Source organism: Alternaria ventricosa, assembly GCF_023758065.1.
Source record: "Alternaria ventricosa strain BMP 2768 chromosome Unknown scaffold_5, whole genome shotgun sequence".
In the NCBI taxonomy this organism is placed as follows: domain Eukaryota; kingdom Fungi; phylum Ascomycota; class Dothideomycetes; order Pleosporales; family Pleosporaceae; genus Alternaria; species Alternaria ventricosa.
Window position 1 is genome coordinate 2,089,024 of NW_026055685.1, and position 16,970 is coordinate 2,105,993.

Here is a 16,970-nt window from a genome sequence, read left to right on the forward strand (position 1 = left end):
ACCCCATCTCGCAGCGCCAAGTCGCATACCACCCCATCACAAACTCCCTTCCCAAACAAAGCCAACGCGTATTCATTCTATAGCCAACATGATCACCGGCATCCACCACATCAACCTCGTAGTCCCGCCAAACACGCTCCATCTGGCCAATGACTTCTACGCCACAACCCTCGGTCTAACACCACGCGCAGTACCACACCTGCAACGCGAAACGCTCGCATGGTTCGACATCGGCAGCTCAGGTCAACAAGTACATATTGCGATTGGGAAGCCAGAGGACTTCACGCACTCATCATCACGGCATCCATGTTTTCGGGTTGGTAGTGTAGAAGCGCTGAACGAGCTAAGAGCGAAGGTATGGGAACATCATGAGCGGGGTGGGGAGGCGGCGCCGTTGGAAGCAGATAGACCTGGTGCGAAGAATAGTGGGGCGGAGGGAGTGGAGTATCCGACTAGGTTCTTTGCGAGGGACTTTGCGGGGAATAGGTTGGAGTTCAGTGTGTGAGGAAGGGGGATGAATGAGATTTGACTTTCGCTTTTAACGCTACAAGAATGTCTGTCGCCGGGAATCATGACTATAGATAGAGCGAACTGCTTGATGGAGAACGTGGGACTCAGATCTACAACAACGACATTACTGCGGCTAATGCAGCAACAGTCGCAATGGTGGGTAGATGCACACCCAACCCACCAGCGCCACCCTTCGCATTCAACTTAACAACCGCGCCGGGAAAACTACACGTCAACCGATCCGGATTCTCATCCCTAACCCCATACATACCATCCCTCTGCACCCCATTCGGGCACGCAAAGCCCATCTGCGCCGGACAAGTCCTCACAATATCAAAACACATATCTTCGCAAGGCTTGAGCTCTTTATACGGGCCCGGATCAATCTCCTTGTCGATGTTCGGGTTTCTCGACTGGCTAAACGCAGCGCTGTCGTTGAAACCGGGTATCATATCCGGGAGGGAACCATTGGCGAAGGGTGTCTTGATGTTGCGCGGTACGAGGGAAGGGTCGGTTGCGGTCCAGTCTTCGCAGCGGGGCATGAGGACCATGCAGAGCCAGTTTTTGTAGGTTTTGGCGCAGTCGTCGCAGGTTACGGCGAGGGAGTATTGGGCTTCGGAGACTGTGTCGCACGCAACCTGCGCTAGAGACTTGTTGAAGTTGTCGTAGTATGTGCGAGCTTGGTTCTCGTAGATTTCGGCGAGAGCGGAGTCGTTGAGCTTGAACTTGGTGTTGGAGGGGACGGCGTAGGCGACCATGTCGCAGAATTCGAGGTCGAAGAGGACTTGGCAGGAGTCGTCTTTGTATGTTGTTAGCATGGTTCTGTAGACTGTAGTGTGGAACACTTACCAGCCTTGGTAGTCCAGTTGAAAGCCTGAAAGACCCTGCCTCCGCCTCTCGTCGTGCCCGTGCCAGGAATGGTGAGTGGCTGCTGGCTCCCTTCGATTACCACAAACCCGTTGTATGTCTTCGCGCTCTGCAGGTTCCTGACGTGGAATTGGCTCTTGGGCATGTTGTCGTCACCGCCGATCTTATTGAACTTGGTGGTGATGCTCGTGTCGATGGTGAAGTTCCTGGTCGCATTGACATTGAACTGCTCCTTAAGCGCACAGTAAGAGCGTTCCAAGCCCGTCACTGGTGTCCATTCGCCGTCTGGGAAGGCGTACATGTGGAAGGGGTTTTGCGCCCTCCATCTATCGACCTCCACTGTGTCGTTCGAACTGCTCAAGTTCTGTGATATGAAAAGGGTGGACTCGCTGTCCGTGTCGATCATGTAGAGGAAAGGTGTCGTGTCGTCGTAGCTATGGTAAGGTCCGTCTGTGCTTGCGGCGAGTTCAAAGTGCCAGCTGCCAAACCAGTCCTCCTCGAGCTTGGGCGCTCCGATACCAATGTACACATCCGAAGTGGTGTTGAGCTCGAAGCTGGCGTAGCCGCCATCGAAAAGCACGCCCGTGATGTTGGTGAGGGTATCTTGCGTCGCATCTGGGCCTGGTTGCTTGTTGCGCGGCGATGTAGAGACGTACATGACGAGCTGCGGGTGGTTCTTCCTTGCCTCCTTTGCGTCTCCGTTCGGCATAGGTTGGCGGCAGGTATTAGCAGTCAGCCAGACGCGACTACTACCAGCCTGCCGCTTTGCGAGCTCTCCCATCTCATCGTCACCAATGTCGCCTTCCTTTCCAGGTACTGTCGCATCTTCCAAGCCAGCTTCATCAGAGGCGTTGTCGGTTCCCCGTGCTTCCAGAGCATCCAAGGGAGCATCAAGCACACTCCTCAAGCGCAATTGACCCTTCTCAAAGACGAAGTGTAACGTCGTTTCGGGATCGATGTCCTTTTCCGTCTTCTCGTTATTCTTCAGCGGTTCCGGCGCTTCTGTCTGCCGTCCAATCAGACTCCGGTCGAGATAGCTGAACTCCGGCTCGTAGCCATCGCTCTCTCCTCGATCGAGTCCCTCATCTTCAATGTGTGGGATATCTCCGCTGGTAAAGGCGTGCAGCGCGAGGCTGTCAAGGGCGTCGTGATCGGGCGTCGCGAGAACTTCGGCAGCATACACGAGAGGTAGGGAAGGCGCCCATAGCGCGATGCAGGCACTGGTACCGACGAGATATGCGAGCAGTCGCGACTGCAGAGGTGAATGCTTGGGGCGTTGCATTGCCCTCTCCGCTGCCTTATCGATAGAACCGGGGCCGCATGGGTGGGTGGTGGGCGCAGAGGGTGCGCTGGGAGGGGAACGAGCGTCGGGTGGTCGCACGTGTAAACAGGGCGATGCGCGCAAAGGATGATGTAGGTCGGGAGGTCTAAGGGCAAAGAAGGTTTGGCGGGGCGTGGTAGTACTCGCGCAACGGCTGATCCTTTGCTCGCCTGCGCCCTGCCAAGACATGTGGCTTCCCGAGTCCAGCCCCCACGCGGGCGGCATCACCGTTACACCACCCATCATGATGCCATCACCATGTCGGACACGTAATCACTCATTGGATACATGCACAATGGTCATGCACACGGTGATTGATATATACAGTTCTCACGAACCTGGAACGAGCGAGATGCGATCGCGGCTATATACAGTGCATCTTCTTGACTTCCTTCCTTCTGACAAAAGCCTGGATGAAGGAACTACGTGTCCTACACATCAAACGTCTATGCAAGAGCGGGGCTAGCGTTCTGAAGCAACATGGCAAAGTAGTCCTGGAACCAAGTACCAGCCTCAGGCGCAGGCTTGAAAGCAGAGTCCTTGCCGCAGAAGCCATCGTAGCGGGCAGCAGATTGGTCGGAAGTACCGTCAGACTAAGTTCTCGTTAGCATTCGCCTTCTCATTTGTTCACAAATAGGTTACATACCTCGCCACCGGGCTTGACCCAGACAAAAGCATCGACAAGCGCGTTGTCGGTGTTGGTAGTAGGACGGATACCGAACCCAGCGCCCTTGACGTTGCACCAATCTCCCCAAGCCTGCTGGCCAGTAGGCTGCTTACCGCTGCGGCCAGTGTCGACAATGAAGTGAGCTGGGAAGCCCTCGGCCTTGAGCAGGGGAGCAAAGGCGTTGATGTAGCGCTCCTCGTCGCAGTTCTTGCTGCCCTGGGTAATGGAAGGGCAGGTAGCAATGCGGAAGGCGTTGTAGTTGCTGACGTTGGTGACAATACCACGGACGGCACGGGGCGAGCCAGCCGCCTTGTAGACCTCAGCGTAGAGCTTTGCGGCTGGGCCAATGTTGGCGTCCCAGCCGAGCCAGCCAGCATGGCCTCCGTCGAGATACATGTCGACGTTGGCGAAGTTGAGGCTCTTGAGGGCGTAGGCGGTGAGTTCCTTGTAGTAGGGGGCAGCGCGCGAGCACTTTTGGACGCCCATGTTGGTGATCATGTTGGCCAGCGAGTCGGGCTCGATGGCAAGGTTGATCTTGACATCAGGGTACTTCTTGATGATGGCGGCAATCTTGTCGATGTATTGCGTCTTGTACTTCTCTACACCACCGTCGTCGATCTTGAGCTCACCGTTGGAGGCAAGGGCGGCGCAGTCACGGTCGGGCAGATCGTATACGACAAAAGTTCCCATCAGCTTCGCGCCGGCGGCGTTCTTGGCCTTGATGTCTGCCAGGTAGGTGTCCATAAGAGGGACCTTGGCCATCGTGTCCATCCACACGAACGAGCCGACCTTGGCCACGGCGGAAGCAGCGGGCTTCAGAGATGCGGCAAGAGATGGCATGGCCAGGGTGTAGACCTCGGAGGAGTAGTATGGGTTGGCGTAAAAGTCCTTGCCAGCGAAGGGGTTTCCAGTCGCTGCTGGAGCGGCCGTTGTCGTCGTGGCGCGAGTGGTAGTGGTAGCCCTCGAGGTGGTCGCTTGAGGCAGAGCCTGAGCCACGCCAGCTGCGAGCGCAGCAGTGAAGAGAAGGTTAGACAGCATCGTGACTAGAGAAGAGAGTGTGATGGGGAGTGCGTGAAGAATGTGACGTCCGGCGAGCACGCATATTTGTATGCTGGAGCTCAACCCCGGTGCTGGCGATCATGAAGTCTTCATCAATATCCAAATTACTTCAGCCGGTGTGAATGTCCGTGATGCCGCCGCTGATAGATTTCAAGACTTCTCCAGACAAAGCTCGGTCATTTGATATGTCGATGTGGTACCTGCGCCCCCGGATCTTCTCGAAGCCCGCGAAGAACGTCCATGCTCATGACTCGGCCCGCCTCCACATTTGATGAAGGTGTATTGCTGCGGGGGTACTACAACGGGTACTAGGCAATGCACTCCGGCTGCCGAGCAGGGTCCCAGGTCTGTCAACCGGTGGCTCGTGGGGTGGAGGCTTGGAATGACTTGTCGTCTGCTGGAGCGAACGCAAGCTTGAGGCTGACTAGAGACGTCTAGGTACTAGATCGCCTTGACTTCATATCGGAACGTTGTCGCATTCATGGCGGTCGGTCGTTGCAGCCACAACGGTACTTAGCGTAGCTGTAGACGTGAAGGGATTGGTGATGTGGTTGGGCACAGTCGAGCGAAGGCGGAGCTCGGCTGCTTTGAGCCACTAGCGCGCTTCGACACCAGACTCACGTTGCCTGACACCTAGACATCCTTCTTCAACTCCCATCGCGATGCAACGATATGCCTTCATCATTGCTCGACGTCGCGACGTCAAATACGCCTCATAGAGGCGCCTACCTGCAACCCGGTTCATTATATGGAGACAGGGCTCAGTGCTGCCTGGCGAGGTGTTGTTTCCCGGTTCACCTCGGCCACATTAATCTATTCTGCTGCGGCATGTATATTGCTCGCGCTGCCAACCAAGGGGTCATATGACGTCTCACGAGTAATCGCCTGCGAGTCCGGAGACTTGGGGCGAGCAAGTTGTTAATCAACTCTGAGCATAATGTTCACTATTCAGGATTTGGCAACGGGAGCATGCGTGGGCTGGCAGCATGCTGTGGTGACAGATAGGGAGAAATCAACGGAGTCCTACTTTGGGTACGTTTGGCCTTCTTCGCCACATCTCCACGCACAGGTCATGCGTGGATAGCATGTAAATTTGACCTGAAGGTTTGTGGGTGCACGCCAATGTACATTTCTGATCACTGGAATACGCGTTGTGCCTACATGCGGTTGTACCTATGCTGAGCCAAAGATGAAACATTACTGCTTACTCGACTTTGACAACATCTGCTCTCTTGTGCGCACGATCAAGAAAGCCCTAAAGCATACATCGACTTCCTCCATGAGCTCGTGGAAGCTATAGATGCTATGTCTACTTCTCGTAGCGCATAAGGTCAACCCACAAGAGAAGTCTCATTGTAGTCCGAAGTACGTCGAGAGGCATTCTCAGGCGCATTATGCTACGCTTGCATCCAATACGCATAGCCAACGAGTCAAAGAAGCACAAGATGCGATAATGTTTCCGAAGTCATTGAAGTATATACTACAGATCGTGATCTACAGCAAAGATCACTTGTCAAAATCTTCCTCTCAGATCACGTAAGCTGGTACGAAAAGAATACCTAATTGCAATGCAAGAAATAAACGCCGCCCATATGCTCGAAGGGTATCGTTTGTACCGAATGCTTTTGATGGCTGGACGGAACCAGACCTATGCATGCCCCCATGAAACGCCAAATCCATCGTTCTCTTCACGTAACGACAGGCCGTGATGTTCCGCTGGTCTAAGCGGAGACCAGCGGCCCGTGGAAATCTCTCAGTGTAGCGACCAAGTCGTCTTCGCGGGATAGCTGTAGCAACAACTTCTCTTGCACCTCTTTCCATTTGCGAAGGTCGTCCAACTCGCGTGGGCTCAACCATTTCTCTTCGTTGCCGACTACGTCAGAGCGCTCGGCTTTGGTAAGGGTAAACTCAATCTTCTCTCGTTCGTATTCTATACGTTGGAGGATGCGGACCATGCCCTTGTAAGTGTCGTGGAGCAGCTTCTCGCGGGCGCGCTGCCGATCGTACCAGACAAGGTGGAGGGAATGTTTCGCTTCGCGTCGGTCGACTTTGGGAATCTCCTGCGTCTGGACAAAGCCCTGGATGGTGAGGTCGTTGACTATGCCGCGAACGTCGGCGGCGGGCATCATCATGACGTTGCACATGGCGCGCTCGTCGAGCTTGCCCTTCTTCTTCAACGCGCGAACCAGCTTCACGCCCAAGGATCCCTTCCTTGCAGAAATGGTGTTCTCGATCTCGGTCTGTATCATCTGCCGCGCGATCTCGTCGAACTCAATGTGCCATTGCGAGAATCCGGCGCGAGAGTGCCAGGTGACAAAGTGAAACGGGTCTTCAGCCAGCATCTGTATATGCTTGTCCACGACCTTGGTCCTGTCTTCCATATTGAGGGTTGCGGGGTCAACTGGCTGTGTCCAGATTGTGGCTCGATTGATGTGCCCTTTGCGAGTCATTTGGGCCGCTGCGTTCGGATCGAGGCCCTCGAAGATGTCCAGATCGCGCTCACGGCTGAGCTTCGTAGCGACGTCGCGGGCGGTTACGAGGAAGCGTGGATCGATCGAGTTCTCTCCAGCTTCGCCGGCAGGTAGCGGTGGGTCAGGCCACTCTTCCCAGCAGCGAGGTGTCTTGGACTCGAGCATGCGCAACATGGTCTGGTAAACGCGCGCAGTAATAGAACCGAGACGTTGTTGTACCAAACTCACCAGCTGCTCCGTCCGCATGGCGACTGCGATCTTCTCCGGGTTAACGCGAATAACGAGGTCGTCGTCCGATGATGGTGCCGCCCATCCATTTGTGCCGTTCGTACCGTTGATCTTCACGCGCTTGTTGGAACCATTCGTCTGTCCGTTTCGGGCGAACTTTGGGACCGTCAGCCATTCGTCGCGCATTGCCCGTTTACGCTGCAAGGTCCCTCTGAGGACGATATCCTTGTCTTTGGTGCCTGTGGGTGTGACGCCATTGTTGTCTTGCTCGATGGACTCCTGGTAGAGCATGTCGTGCATATCGCCGGGGGAGAGGTATTGTGTTTCAGTGACTGTCCTGATCCAGCCGCGCTCCATCAACCGCTGAATGATTTCGTACAGCTCCTCGACGGACCCAATGTCGCTGTCATCCTGTTCCTGACCGGGCTCTTCTGGAGCGCTGTTGTGGGTCACGCTGTCCACCTTGGAGGGCTTATGCACGCCGTTGGTCTTGCCGTGGCCGTTGGTGAGTTCGGTGGGGTCTGGTTTTGCGTCGTCTAACTCAGAGGCTGTGCCGTTCGTGACGCCATTCGTCTTCGCTGTCCCGTTGACGTGAGTGCCGTTGGTCCGTTTCCGCTTTGAGCCGGCCCCGTTGGCCGCGCCGTCGTCTGAGTCATAGTCGCTTTCAGTTTCGGAGGGGAAGTAAGCTTCTTTCAAGTCGGCGATGCGTGTGTGCCCGAGCGCGAGCAGGTTGGACATGACGTTGGCGGCCTTTTTGCCGTCGCGATCTTGGACGAGCTTGACGATCTTGCCGAAGCGGACGATTGCGTACGAGTTTTGCCAGTCGATCTCGTAGTAGGTCAAGGGCGCATCGCTGCCGGAATGGAAGATGAGGTGCTGCTGGAGGAGGATGACGAGGCCGTACTTGATCTGGCGCGGGTTCAGGTAGGAGACGCGTGCGATAGATGCGAGACTCTGGCGTCCGTGGCGCGCGAGGATCGAGAAGACCCGCTATGAGGAGTTAGAAGAGTGTTCTTGAATGCGCCCGTCGCATGCCTGGATGCAGAAGAGTACTGCGCCCGCGCGCGACGATGCGCAGGGACTTGGTTCGACAAGACATACTGCCGCGAGTTCACCGTAGACATCCTTGACCAGGGAGGTGCAGAGTTCAGCAAGGACCTGCAGAGTGGTTGGTTATGATTCATGTGACATGGGCGAGGCGCAAGGGCGGCGCGTCTTACCGGAGTCTCTCGCTGGTTGTAAGACATGATGGAGCCTAGATATTTGCCAGATATCTAGGGTGGGGTAATGCTACCGGGGAGACATTGGCGACGCACGGGGAGAACAAAGCTGGAGCAGAGAGGGCGAGGAATGAGCAGCGACAGTCTTAGCGGCCTAGAAAATGATACTGGGTGGGGTGGGTGACCGTTCCCAGTCGAGCTCCGGCCAATGGAGCGGCGGTCGATGGCATTACGGGGCTTGGCGGCCTACGAACTTTGTGACGGGCATCTTCGACAGCCGCACCACCAGACGCATTCCATCCATTGCCGTCCCCCGCACACCACCCAGCCCTCCGCCCGGCGCCTACACCACGATGCTCTCCCGAACGACCGCCTGCCGGGGCGCGCAGCGTGCAGCCCGCCAGCAGCCCGTCGCCCGCTGCCAGCGCCGCGGCCTGGCTGCCCCAGCTTCAGGCTCCTTCCAGTACCAGTCCGGCGAGGCCAAAGGCGTCAAGTACGCCAGCAGAGACTTTGCCGGCCCCACGACGACGCTGGCCCTTGTCGCAAAGGCCGGCACGCGCTTCCAGCCGCTGCCCGGCCTGACCGAGGGCCTTGCCAACTTCGCTTTCCGGGTACGCTGAATTGAGACCCTCCCGATGATGCTATGGAGAGCGAGACTGACGCTCCGGACCTCTAGGGCACCGAAAGACGGTCGACGCTGCGCATTGTCCGCGAATCCGAGCTCCTGGGCGCCAGCCTCAACGCCCACCACTCGCGCGAGAACCTGGTGCTCGAGGCCAAGTTCCTCCGCGACGACCTGCCCTACTTCGTCGAGCTGCTCGGCGAGGTCGCCAGCTCCACCAAGTACCAGCGTAGGCAAAACTGATATCACGAGATGGATGGAATTGACACACTGCAGCCCACGTCTACGCCGAGGAGGTGCTCCCCATGATCCACTTCGCCCACAAGAAGTTCCTCGCCAGCGTCACCGACATGGCCACCCAGTCCGCCCACAGCCTCGCCTTCCACCGCGGCCTCGGTGTCCCCACCGCCTCCGCTGCACCCACGCCCTACACCAAGTACCTCGACGCCGAGACGATTGAGTGGTACTCCAAGATCGCCTACGCGAAGCCCAACTTCGCCGTCGTAGCCAACGGTGCCGACCACGGCGAGTTCTCCAAGTGGGTTGGCGAGTTCTTCGAGAACGTCCCCAGCACCCCTCTCCAGGAGTCCAACACCGGTGCCGACCAGTCCAAGTACTACGGTGGTGAGGAGCGCATCGCCCACGACAGCGGCAACGCCATGGTCATTGCTTTCCCCGGCTCCAGCTCCTTCACCGGCAAGTTCTACAAGCCCGAGATTGCCGTCCTCAGCTCTCTTCTCGGAGGCGAGTCTGCCGTCAAGTGGTCGCAAGGCTTCACCAAGCTCGGCCAGGCCGCTGCTCAGGGTGCCAAGGTCAAGACCACCAGCGCCATCTACTCCGACGCCGGTCTCCTCTACACCACCATCACCGGATCCGCCAAGGCTGTTGCCCAAACCGCCCAGGCCGCTGTTGATGCCATCAAGAAGATTGCTTCCGGCGAGATCTCAAGCGAAGAGGTCTCCAAGGCAAAGGCCGCCGCCAAGTTCAAGGAGCTCGAGCACGGCCAGGACATCCGCGCTGGTCTCGAGCTTACTGGCAACGGTCTGATCCACAACACCCAACCGTACCAGATCGACGAGGTCGCCCAGAAGATTGACGGCGTAACAGAAGAGTCCGTCAAGAAGGTGAGTCTTTGCAATCCCCATTTCGATCTGATATGTACTAACGATTACATCAGGCTGCTAAGGAACTACTTGAGAGCAACGCCTCAGTATCGTCCGTCGGTGACCTTTTCGTACTACCCTACGCTGCGGATCTTGGCCTGAAGGTGTAAATACAGTGATTATGTAGCGCAGTAGATGTGGAATCTCGTTTGTGTAACATTATCTTGTGATAGTCCCTGATAGATGCATCTCGTATGAGAATTCTTTTGTTCAGACTCATCTGAATTGACCCAAACATGTGATGTCTCCCTATGAGATAATTATGAGGTCTCCGACCATCGCATAGCCCCTGTACAAGGCCTGTGTTCATGAGTGTGGCGTTCAGTGTTAGCCTTCCACGTGCCAGCGCGTCGACGCACAGACCCGGCTGCACGCATCGACGTCAACAGACACGTCTACCCACGCCTCCATCCCACACTGTGCTCGACAACCCCGCACATCGTACCGACTACCCCCAAGATCTCTCACAAATAACTTCTTTACTCATCGCGCAAGTCTCGCAAACAACAAACGCACGCCATGGCGCCGACCCTCTACCCCCGCGGCACCGTCAAGAAGATCGTCAAGGCGCATTCCAACAGGCCATTGAGCAAGAACGTGGATATACTGGTACGCTGATGCGATGAGTAGTAGTGAGATGAGAGACTGACATGCGACGTAGATATACCTGAACTATGTGCTGTTCATGCAAGAGTACGTACCTACGATGCAATACACTCCACGATGCGATACTACGACGTGATGCGATGCGCTTCCTTCGATTCACATCACACCACGACACGGTGCGACAAAGGTCGGATATCTTGAAATGGCACTGAGCAAGGGAACGCATTCGCGCAGGTGATGGACGGATGTGGAGGCAGGGGAGAGGAAGAGAGACAGGAAGCTAACGATACCCGCAGACTCATCAACGAAGCGAGCATCAAGAGCAAACAACGCGGCGAGCGGGGACTGTCTGTCAAGAGCGTGAAAAGGGTTAGCGAGGATGTGTTGAGGAAGCACAAGGGTTGAGCGTGGTGGGCTTGAGGGCATAGACGCGGCGCTTGCGAATGCATGCACTAGATGTGAGAGATAGGACTGGGGAGAGTGGCATGCTGCTGTCAGACTGAAGGTCTTTGACAGGTCCGTCAACTGTGGAGGCGCTTTGTGGGCTTTAGTTTGGTGTTTGTGATACCCGGGTATGTACTCATGGCGTAATGGAAACGATTTGACTTTTACGTGGTGCTATATACGGTCACGGAAGCGATTGAAAGGCATGGTATAAGTGGCCATTGTGTATTGAAGGATCACTGCTACGTTCTCGCAATAGGTATTGTTGTGTAGCGATCGGTCACAATATCCTCCGATCGCATTCCCCTCGAGGCAACTTCCCGAGACGAGGATCTAATGCCAAACGCCTATCGTTTTGGTTTCTTTTCCACCGATTGCAATTCGAATACCCCCTGCATATGCTCGACGTCTTGTCGTGCTGGAGTATGTATCTCTTCCTATCCTGGGTTTTTGGAGAATGAGCCTCCTAACATCTTAGGAACTGGAAAGGAAAGAAGTACTACTAGTCTCCCATGCCCATGAACACATCGAAGTAGCTTGACGCCAGTAACGCAATCGCTGACTGGCGATCTGACAGACGAAGTTGATACGGGCAATACGCTGCACTACCGTGCTTGAACTTGCCGGGGAGGGTACTCGGCTCGTCAATGTTGTGGTCGGAGAGAATCTTGCCCAGTTCAGTGGCCTGATCGCGCAGTTGTTGTTGTATGTAAAGGGGTGTCCATGAATGTGAGTCGTTCCATATGTTGATGGCTCGGTGGAAGCCAGCTGCTTCCGCTATCTGAAGATCCAAGTCCGAGTGTTTCGCGACCGGAGGCTGCTCGACTGGGCGGGACTCTAATTTGATCAGCTTGATCTTAACGAGTCGTTGCCGAGATCGTCTCCGAAGCACTCATCGATCCAGGATTGCGGTAGTCCGTGCCAGAGGCTGAACTGGAGATATATCAGTAACAAGTTCAGTGCAAGACAGCAGGCGTAAACTTACATCGAATTGACGAGGGTTCTTGGTAAGGATTGCCATGTCGTTGGCGTTGAGCTTCGCCTCCACGGGTACGATCTGAACTCGTGCGTCGTGTGCTTTCATGGCTTCGAGCGCCGCAGCGTCGAACCTCTTTTGCTTGTACGTAGCGACCGCAGTGGCGAGGAGAGGCGCCATGATTTGGTCGAGGTGAGGTTTTGAGGGCAGCGAAGTAGCACGTAGACGTTAGAAGGTAGAATTGGATTTTGATGTTGTGTGTAGGCGGAGGAGCAGAGGTAAGAGCGCGACAGACTGCTTAACAGGCAGGCGCGTCTTAGCGTTGATATCAAACTCAAGGTGAGTCTGAAATGGGCAGTTGCGGTGACCGCGCGCGTGTCTTTGCATTTTCTCCAGCTTTGCAGATATTGAGCTCCTAGCTCTTAGGATTCTGCAATGTCTATTTTGTCTTATCGGTTTTCTATGCAAGCAAACCAACGTCTTCGTAGTCTTTTTGAAGCGACATTCTTGACGAACTAGCTATTGTACTCAATCACGTAAGATGTTTACACACCTTGAAGTAACGAACTCGAGGGAGAATAACATGCGAGGGTGACGAGTCGCTTCCGATTTCGAGTGTCCAGCTTCCTCCTTGAGCTCATGAACTTGCTTCTCGGACTAATCGCGATTGGTTCAACTGGTGCACATTCACATGTAGATGCTTGACCACTCGTTGTCACTCCATCAATCCTTTGACCTACCCTTCACCACCATACTTCTTGATAAGATCTCTCATGATACTGACCGCGCCGCTCCGATAACTTCCTCCGAACATTGCATAGTGGTTAAGGTGATGGTACAGCTCATATAGCTTCACTCTGTCTTCGTATTCCTCCACGGGCTCCGTCTTCGGACACAGCTGATGGTACTCTTCCAGGAAACTTCCACCGAAGCCACCAAACATCTTCATGGCGCCTAATTCAAACTCGTTGTGCGCGTAGCATGCCGACGAGTCGTAAACCACGTCTTCAACCTCGCCCTTCTTATTACCAATGACGCCTGCGCTTGCATTGCCGCTCCATAAGTCGCCATGCACAACGACCGGTGTAATACCTTTGCCGTTATTGAGATGGTCATCACCAATCAAGCGGGGTACTACCATGGTCGCGGTCTGTTCAACCAGCTTCTTCACGTCGCCGTCCCTACGCCCGTTCTGCTCCGCGCATCGTAGTATAGATCTGAGACGGTTCTCCGCATAAAAGTCTGCCCAGCTTGCCTCATAGCTGTTATCTTGTGGTGTGTCGCCGCAACACGTTGTCACGGGAAACCCGAACAGGGGCTTGCCACAGCCTTCTGGTATGGGCGCTGGCGTGGTATGCAGCTTTGCGAGCTTGGCTGCCAGCGATGGCGCTTTCGACTTTGAACTCGATCGTCCCGTGAGGTGAAGGAATTCAGTCACGAGGAAGAATGTGGATGGCTGCGATTCGAATTGTCCGTGGCCGAAGGGTTGAGGACATAGAGATGGTACGGCGTCGTGGATGGCTTGGAGGGATGCGTACTCGCCTTCATCGCGCTGTCAGTTGATTAGCCAGCCCGGAGGTGCTACACGTTGCGCTTACCTTGGAACATGACCTCGGCCTCTTCGCCGCTCCCAGTCTTCATGAAGAATGCCTGATCTGTGCCATCGTCAAGTTGTGACGTGATCTTCAACGTCGATGCCGAGCTCGAGCCGCCTCCGCCTGCGGAAGAGACGTGCGTCTTGTCAAGGTCCAGACCGAGGAGCCTGATGACTGCCGGATCGAGCTTCATGATGGATTTTGTCGTAAGAGGGCGCGCGATCTTGGAAAGAAACATGACATTGTGACGATGGCGCCTGTGGTGTTTTGAGGTGGGTTGGTGGTGACGTCAGCCTTACCATCCCGCGCGGTGGAAGCTCGAGTCGCGCCGACGCGTCCTTAGCGTTACGACCACGACCTCCGGCACTGACAATATCAGATCGTGCTGTTGGAAGACACCTACGCGCCTGATATCAAACGCGTACCCGACGCGCGCCGCTGCCGCCACCATCATTGCATGACATGACAGCCTTGCGTCCATGCATCTGCGGCTCGACTTCGCTACGCAACCTTGGCGGTGCTTAGAAATGCGACAACTATCGGAAGGCTGTTGGCGATGAATCCTACACATGCAGGTACGAAGCTCGTACATGGCTTACAACCGTTTGTACGCCGATATGTCATCTTCGCGTTGGGCGCCTTATCTTCTTGCACGTTCGTGATGGCCGTGTAGCCTATCTGGCCCAAGATCCCAAAGCTACAAGTATCTTCCCGTCCGCCGTGAAAGAGATGGATATCCTGCCGTGGAGCCAGAAATTTACCTCTTATTCCTTTGAACCAACTTCATCTCAATCGTAACTCACCAGCAACGCGCGAGAACGAGAATTGTGAATCCGTCCCACCAACATGTCCTCCACCATAGTGCTCATCACAGGCGCCAATCGAGGCATCGGTCTTGGCCTTACCGAGCGCTTTCTGGCAAAGCCCTCGCACACTGTCATCGCCGCAGTGCGCAACCCGGAGCACGCGACCGCGCATGCGCTCCAAAACCTGCCCAAGGGTTCCGACAGCCAGCTCATTGTCGTAAAGCTCGACGCAAGCATCGAGCAGGACGCGCATGATGCCGTCGCCGAGCTGCAGCAGAAGCACCAAATCCATCACCTCGACATTGTGATTGCGAACGCCGGCATCAGCTACATCTTGCCCACTGTCGCAGAAGTCAAGATTGCGGACATCAGGGCGCACATGGAACCCAACGTCTATGGCGTGATAGCGCTATACCAGGCGACGCGCCAACTCCTGAAGAAGTCGACGCGCGAGCCGATCTTCCTGCCTATGGGCTCGTCGGCGGGGTTGTTGGTGTAAGTAAACTTGACATGCCTCTCACGCACCCGTTTGACCATGCCCTAGCAACCACCTGCCCATTCCGAACGCGGCGTATGCGCCGACCAAGACAGCGCTCAACTGGTACACGATTCGCATCAACGCCGAAGAGGATTGGCTGAACTGCTTTGCATTCGACCCGGGCCATGTTGCGACCGACATGGGCAACGGCGCGTCCCAGGCTTTGGGTATGGGCGAGAAGGCGCCGGTTTCGGTGAAGGATTCCTGCGAAGGCATGATGCGGGTATTTGCGAAGGCTACGAAGAAGGAGCACGGCGGTAAGTTGATTGTGTATACTGGGGAGACATCGGGGTGGTGAGGCCAGTTTGGAGATTCACCACCTGCTGTACGAGGCCCGCGCAAACAAGTCGATACTATGTATTTTGAATTTATCGAGTTAGGTGTTGCAAGCAATAGTATAAAGATTAAGTTAATACTATAACATCTATAATTGCTTTTCTAACAACGTTTTCGCCTAACATATTTACCTTACTACTACTAACTAAGTAGCTTTACAGAGTAGACCTTAGTATATACCTCTACTTAATAGCTAGTATAGGTAAGTAGCTCTACTCTAGAGAACGTCTTAGAGCTACTAGGCCTAAGTAATTTTTAGTAAAGGTAATAAGCTTTAATAAGAAGTAGAGAGTAGGCCTAAAGTAGTAGCTCTAAAGCTTTTAAACTCTACCCTAGAGAACGTGCTTAGAGCTACTAGCTCTAAGCGATTTTTAGTAGTACTAATAAGAACTAATAAAGAACAAAAGGTAGAACTAAGAGCCTAGCCTTAAGCTATTGCTAGCAGCTATCTAAAGTAATATTAGATATTCTAAAGAGGCTATTTTATGCAGAATTACTATGCAATTCTAAATCTACTCTTAGATTATCTATAGCTAGTTAAGATAAAGAGTTATATAGGCGTAAAGTTAGAGAGTTAGTTTTAGTATTCTTTACATAACTATAGCCGCATAGCTACTATAGAAAAATTCTAGCTACACTATTTTAATTAGAATTATAGCGCGAATTTAACGCTGCGCTTTACTTAGCTCTAGCGCGTAAAATAAGTAAGATATTACGTAAATAAAGTAGCAAGATAAGAGAATAGTGTTGCACTTAGTATTTGTAAGTAAGAGAAGAAATTGTAAATAGCTATATTGTAGAAAAAAATATTGCGATTTTAACAGTGTGCCTCGCTTAGTTATAGCTAGTCTAAGTCCCGAGATATATCTAAAAGAAGAATTTTTAAAGTAGACTTAGTAAAAAAACCTATAGACTCTACTCTAGAGAACGTGCTTAGAGCTACTAGCTCTAAGTAAATTTTAGTAAGAGCGATAAGGCTAATAAGAAACAGAGAGGTAGCTCTAAAGTAGTAGCCTTAAGGCTTTTAAACTTTACCGCCTAAGAGCCTAGATAAAATCTAAGTAGGCTATTTTGTGTAGAATTACTGCGCAAATTTAACGCTACACTTAGCTTATTAATAGCTGCTTGCGTTGTAGAGTTGTAGAGTAGAGAAGTTTAGAGCTAAATTTTAAAGTTCTTTACGTAATTACTGCGCTCGCCGCTAGTACAGCCTACGTGTAGCTAGAATTTAGCGCTTACAGCTAAATTTTAACGCCTATAGCTAAATTTTAGGCTTAAATTAAGGCTAAAATTAGGCGCCTATAGTTAGAACTAGTTACTAAATTAAGCACTTAAAATAGGCGCCTCTATAGCTAGAGATTAGTGCCTCTGCAGCTAAAAAAGAGCGCCTTTACAGCTAAATCTAACGCCTATAGCTAAATTTTAACGCCTATAGCTAAATTTTAGGCTTAAATTAAGGCTAAAATTAGGCGCCTATAGTTAGAACTAGTTACTAAATTAAGCACTTAAAATAGGCGCCTCTATAGCTAGAGATTAGTGCC

General features: G+C 53.5%; 6 protein-coding genes across 6 annotated transcripts; 2 read left to right on the forward strand and 4 right to left on the reverse strand.

Annotated features, from left to right (window-relative positions):
* Positions 1-88: 88 nt before the first annotated feature.
* On the forward strand, positions 89-505 carry J4E93_004069 (uncharacterized protein; the record flags this gene model as incomplete). Its single annotated transcript, XM_049341998.1, has 1 exon — positions 89-505. One exon carries the CDS (start codon positions 89-91, stop codon positions 503-505), a length of 417 nt encoding a protein of 138 aa, XP_049201503.1.
* An 816-nt stretch (positions 506-1,321) lies between these two features.
* J4E93_004070 (uncharacterized protein) lies at positions 1,322-2,941 on the reverse strand (the record flags this gene model as incomplete). The annotated part of the gene is made up of 2 exons (XM_049341999.1): positions 1,322-2,629; positions 2,933-2,941. 2 exons carry the CDS (start codon positions 2,939-2,941, stop codon positions 1,322-1,324), a joined length of 1,317 nt encoding a protein of 438 aa, XP_049201504.1.
* A 203-nt stretch (positions 2,942-3,144) lies between these two features.
* On the reverse strand, positions 3,145-4,403 carry J4E93_004071 (uncharacterized protein; the record flags this gene model as incomplete). Its single annotated transcript, XM_049342000.1, has 2 exons — positions 3,145-3,291; positions 3,345-4,403. 2 exons carry the CDS (start codon positions 4,401-4,403, stop codon positions 3,145-3,147), a joined length of 1,206 nt encoding a protein of 401 aa, XP_049201505.1.
* A 1,742-nt stretch (positions 4,404-6,145) lies between these two features.
* Positions 6,146-8,247, reverse strand: J4E93_004072 (uncharacterized protein; the record flags this gene model as incomplete). Its single annotated transcript, XM_049342001.1, has 2 exons — positions 6,146-8,113; positions 8,239-8,247. The coding sequence occupies 2 exons, from the start codon at positions 8,245-8,247 to the stop codon at positions 6,146-6,148; spliced, it is 1,977 nt and encodes a 658-aa protein (XP_049201506.1).
* A 4,643-nt stretch (positions 8,248-12,890) lies between these two features.
* J4E93_004073 (uncharacterized protein) lies at positions 12,891-13,942 on the reverse strand (the record flags this gene model as incomplete). The annotated part of the gene is made up of 2 exons (XM_049342002.1): positions 12,891-13,706; positions 13,742-13,942. The coding sequence occupies 2 exons, from the start codon at positions 13,940-13,942 to the stop codon at positions 12,891-12,893; spliced, it is 1,017 nt and encodes a 338-aa protein (XP_049201507.1).
* A 653-nt stretch (positions 13,943-14,595) lies between these two features.
* J4E93_004074 (uncharacterized protein) lies at positions 14,596-15,050 on the forward strand (the record flags this gene model as incomplete). The annotated part of the gene is made up of 1 exon (XM_049342003.1): positions 14,596-15,050. A coding segment is annotated over one exon (455 nt), but the record flags the coding sequence as incomplete, so codon positions are not given.
* Between the last annotated feature and the right edge of the window lie 1,920 nt (positions 15,051-16,970).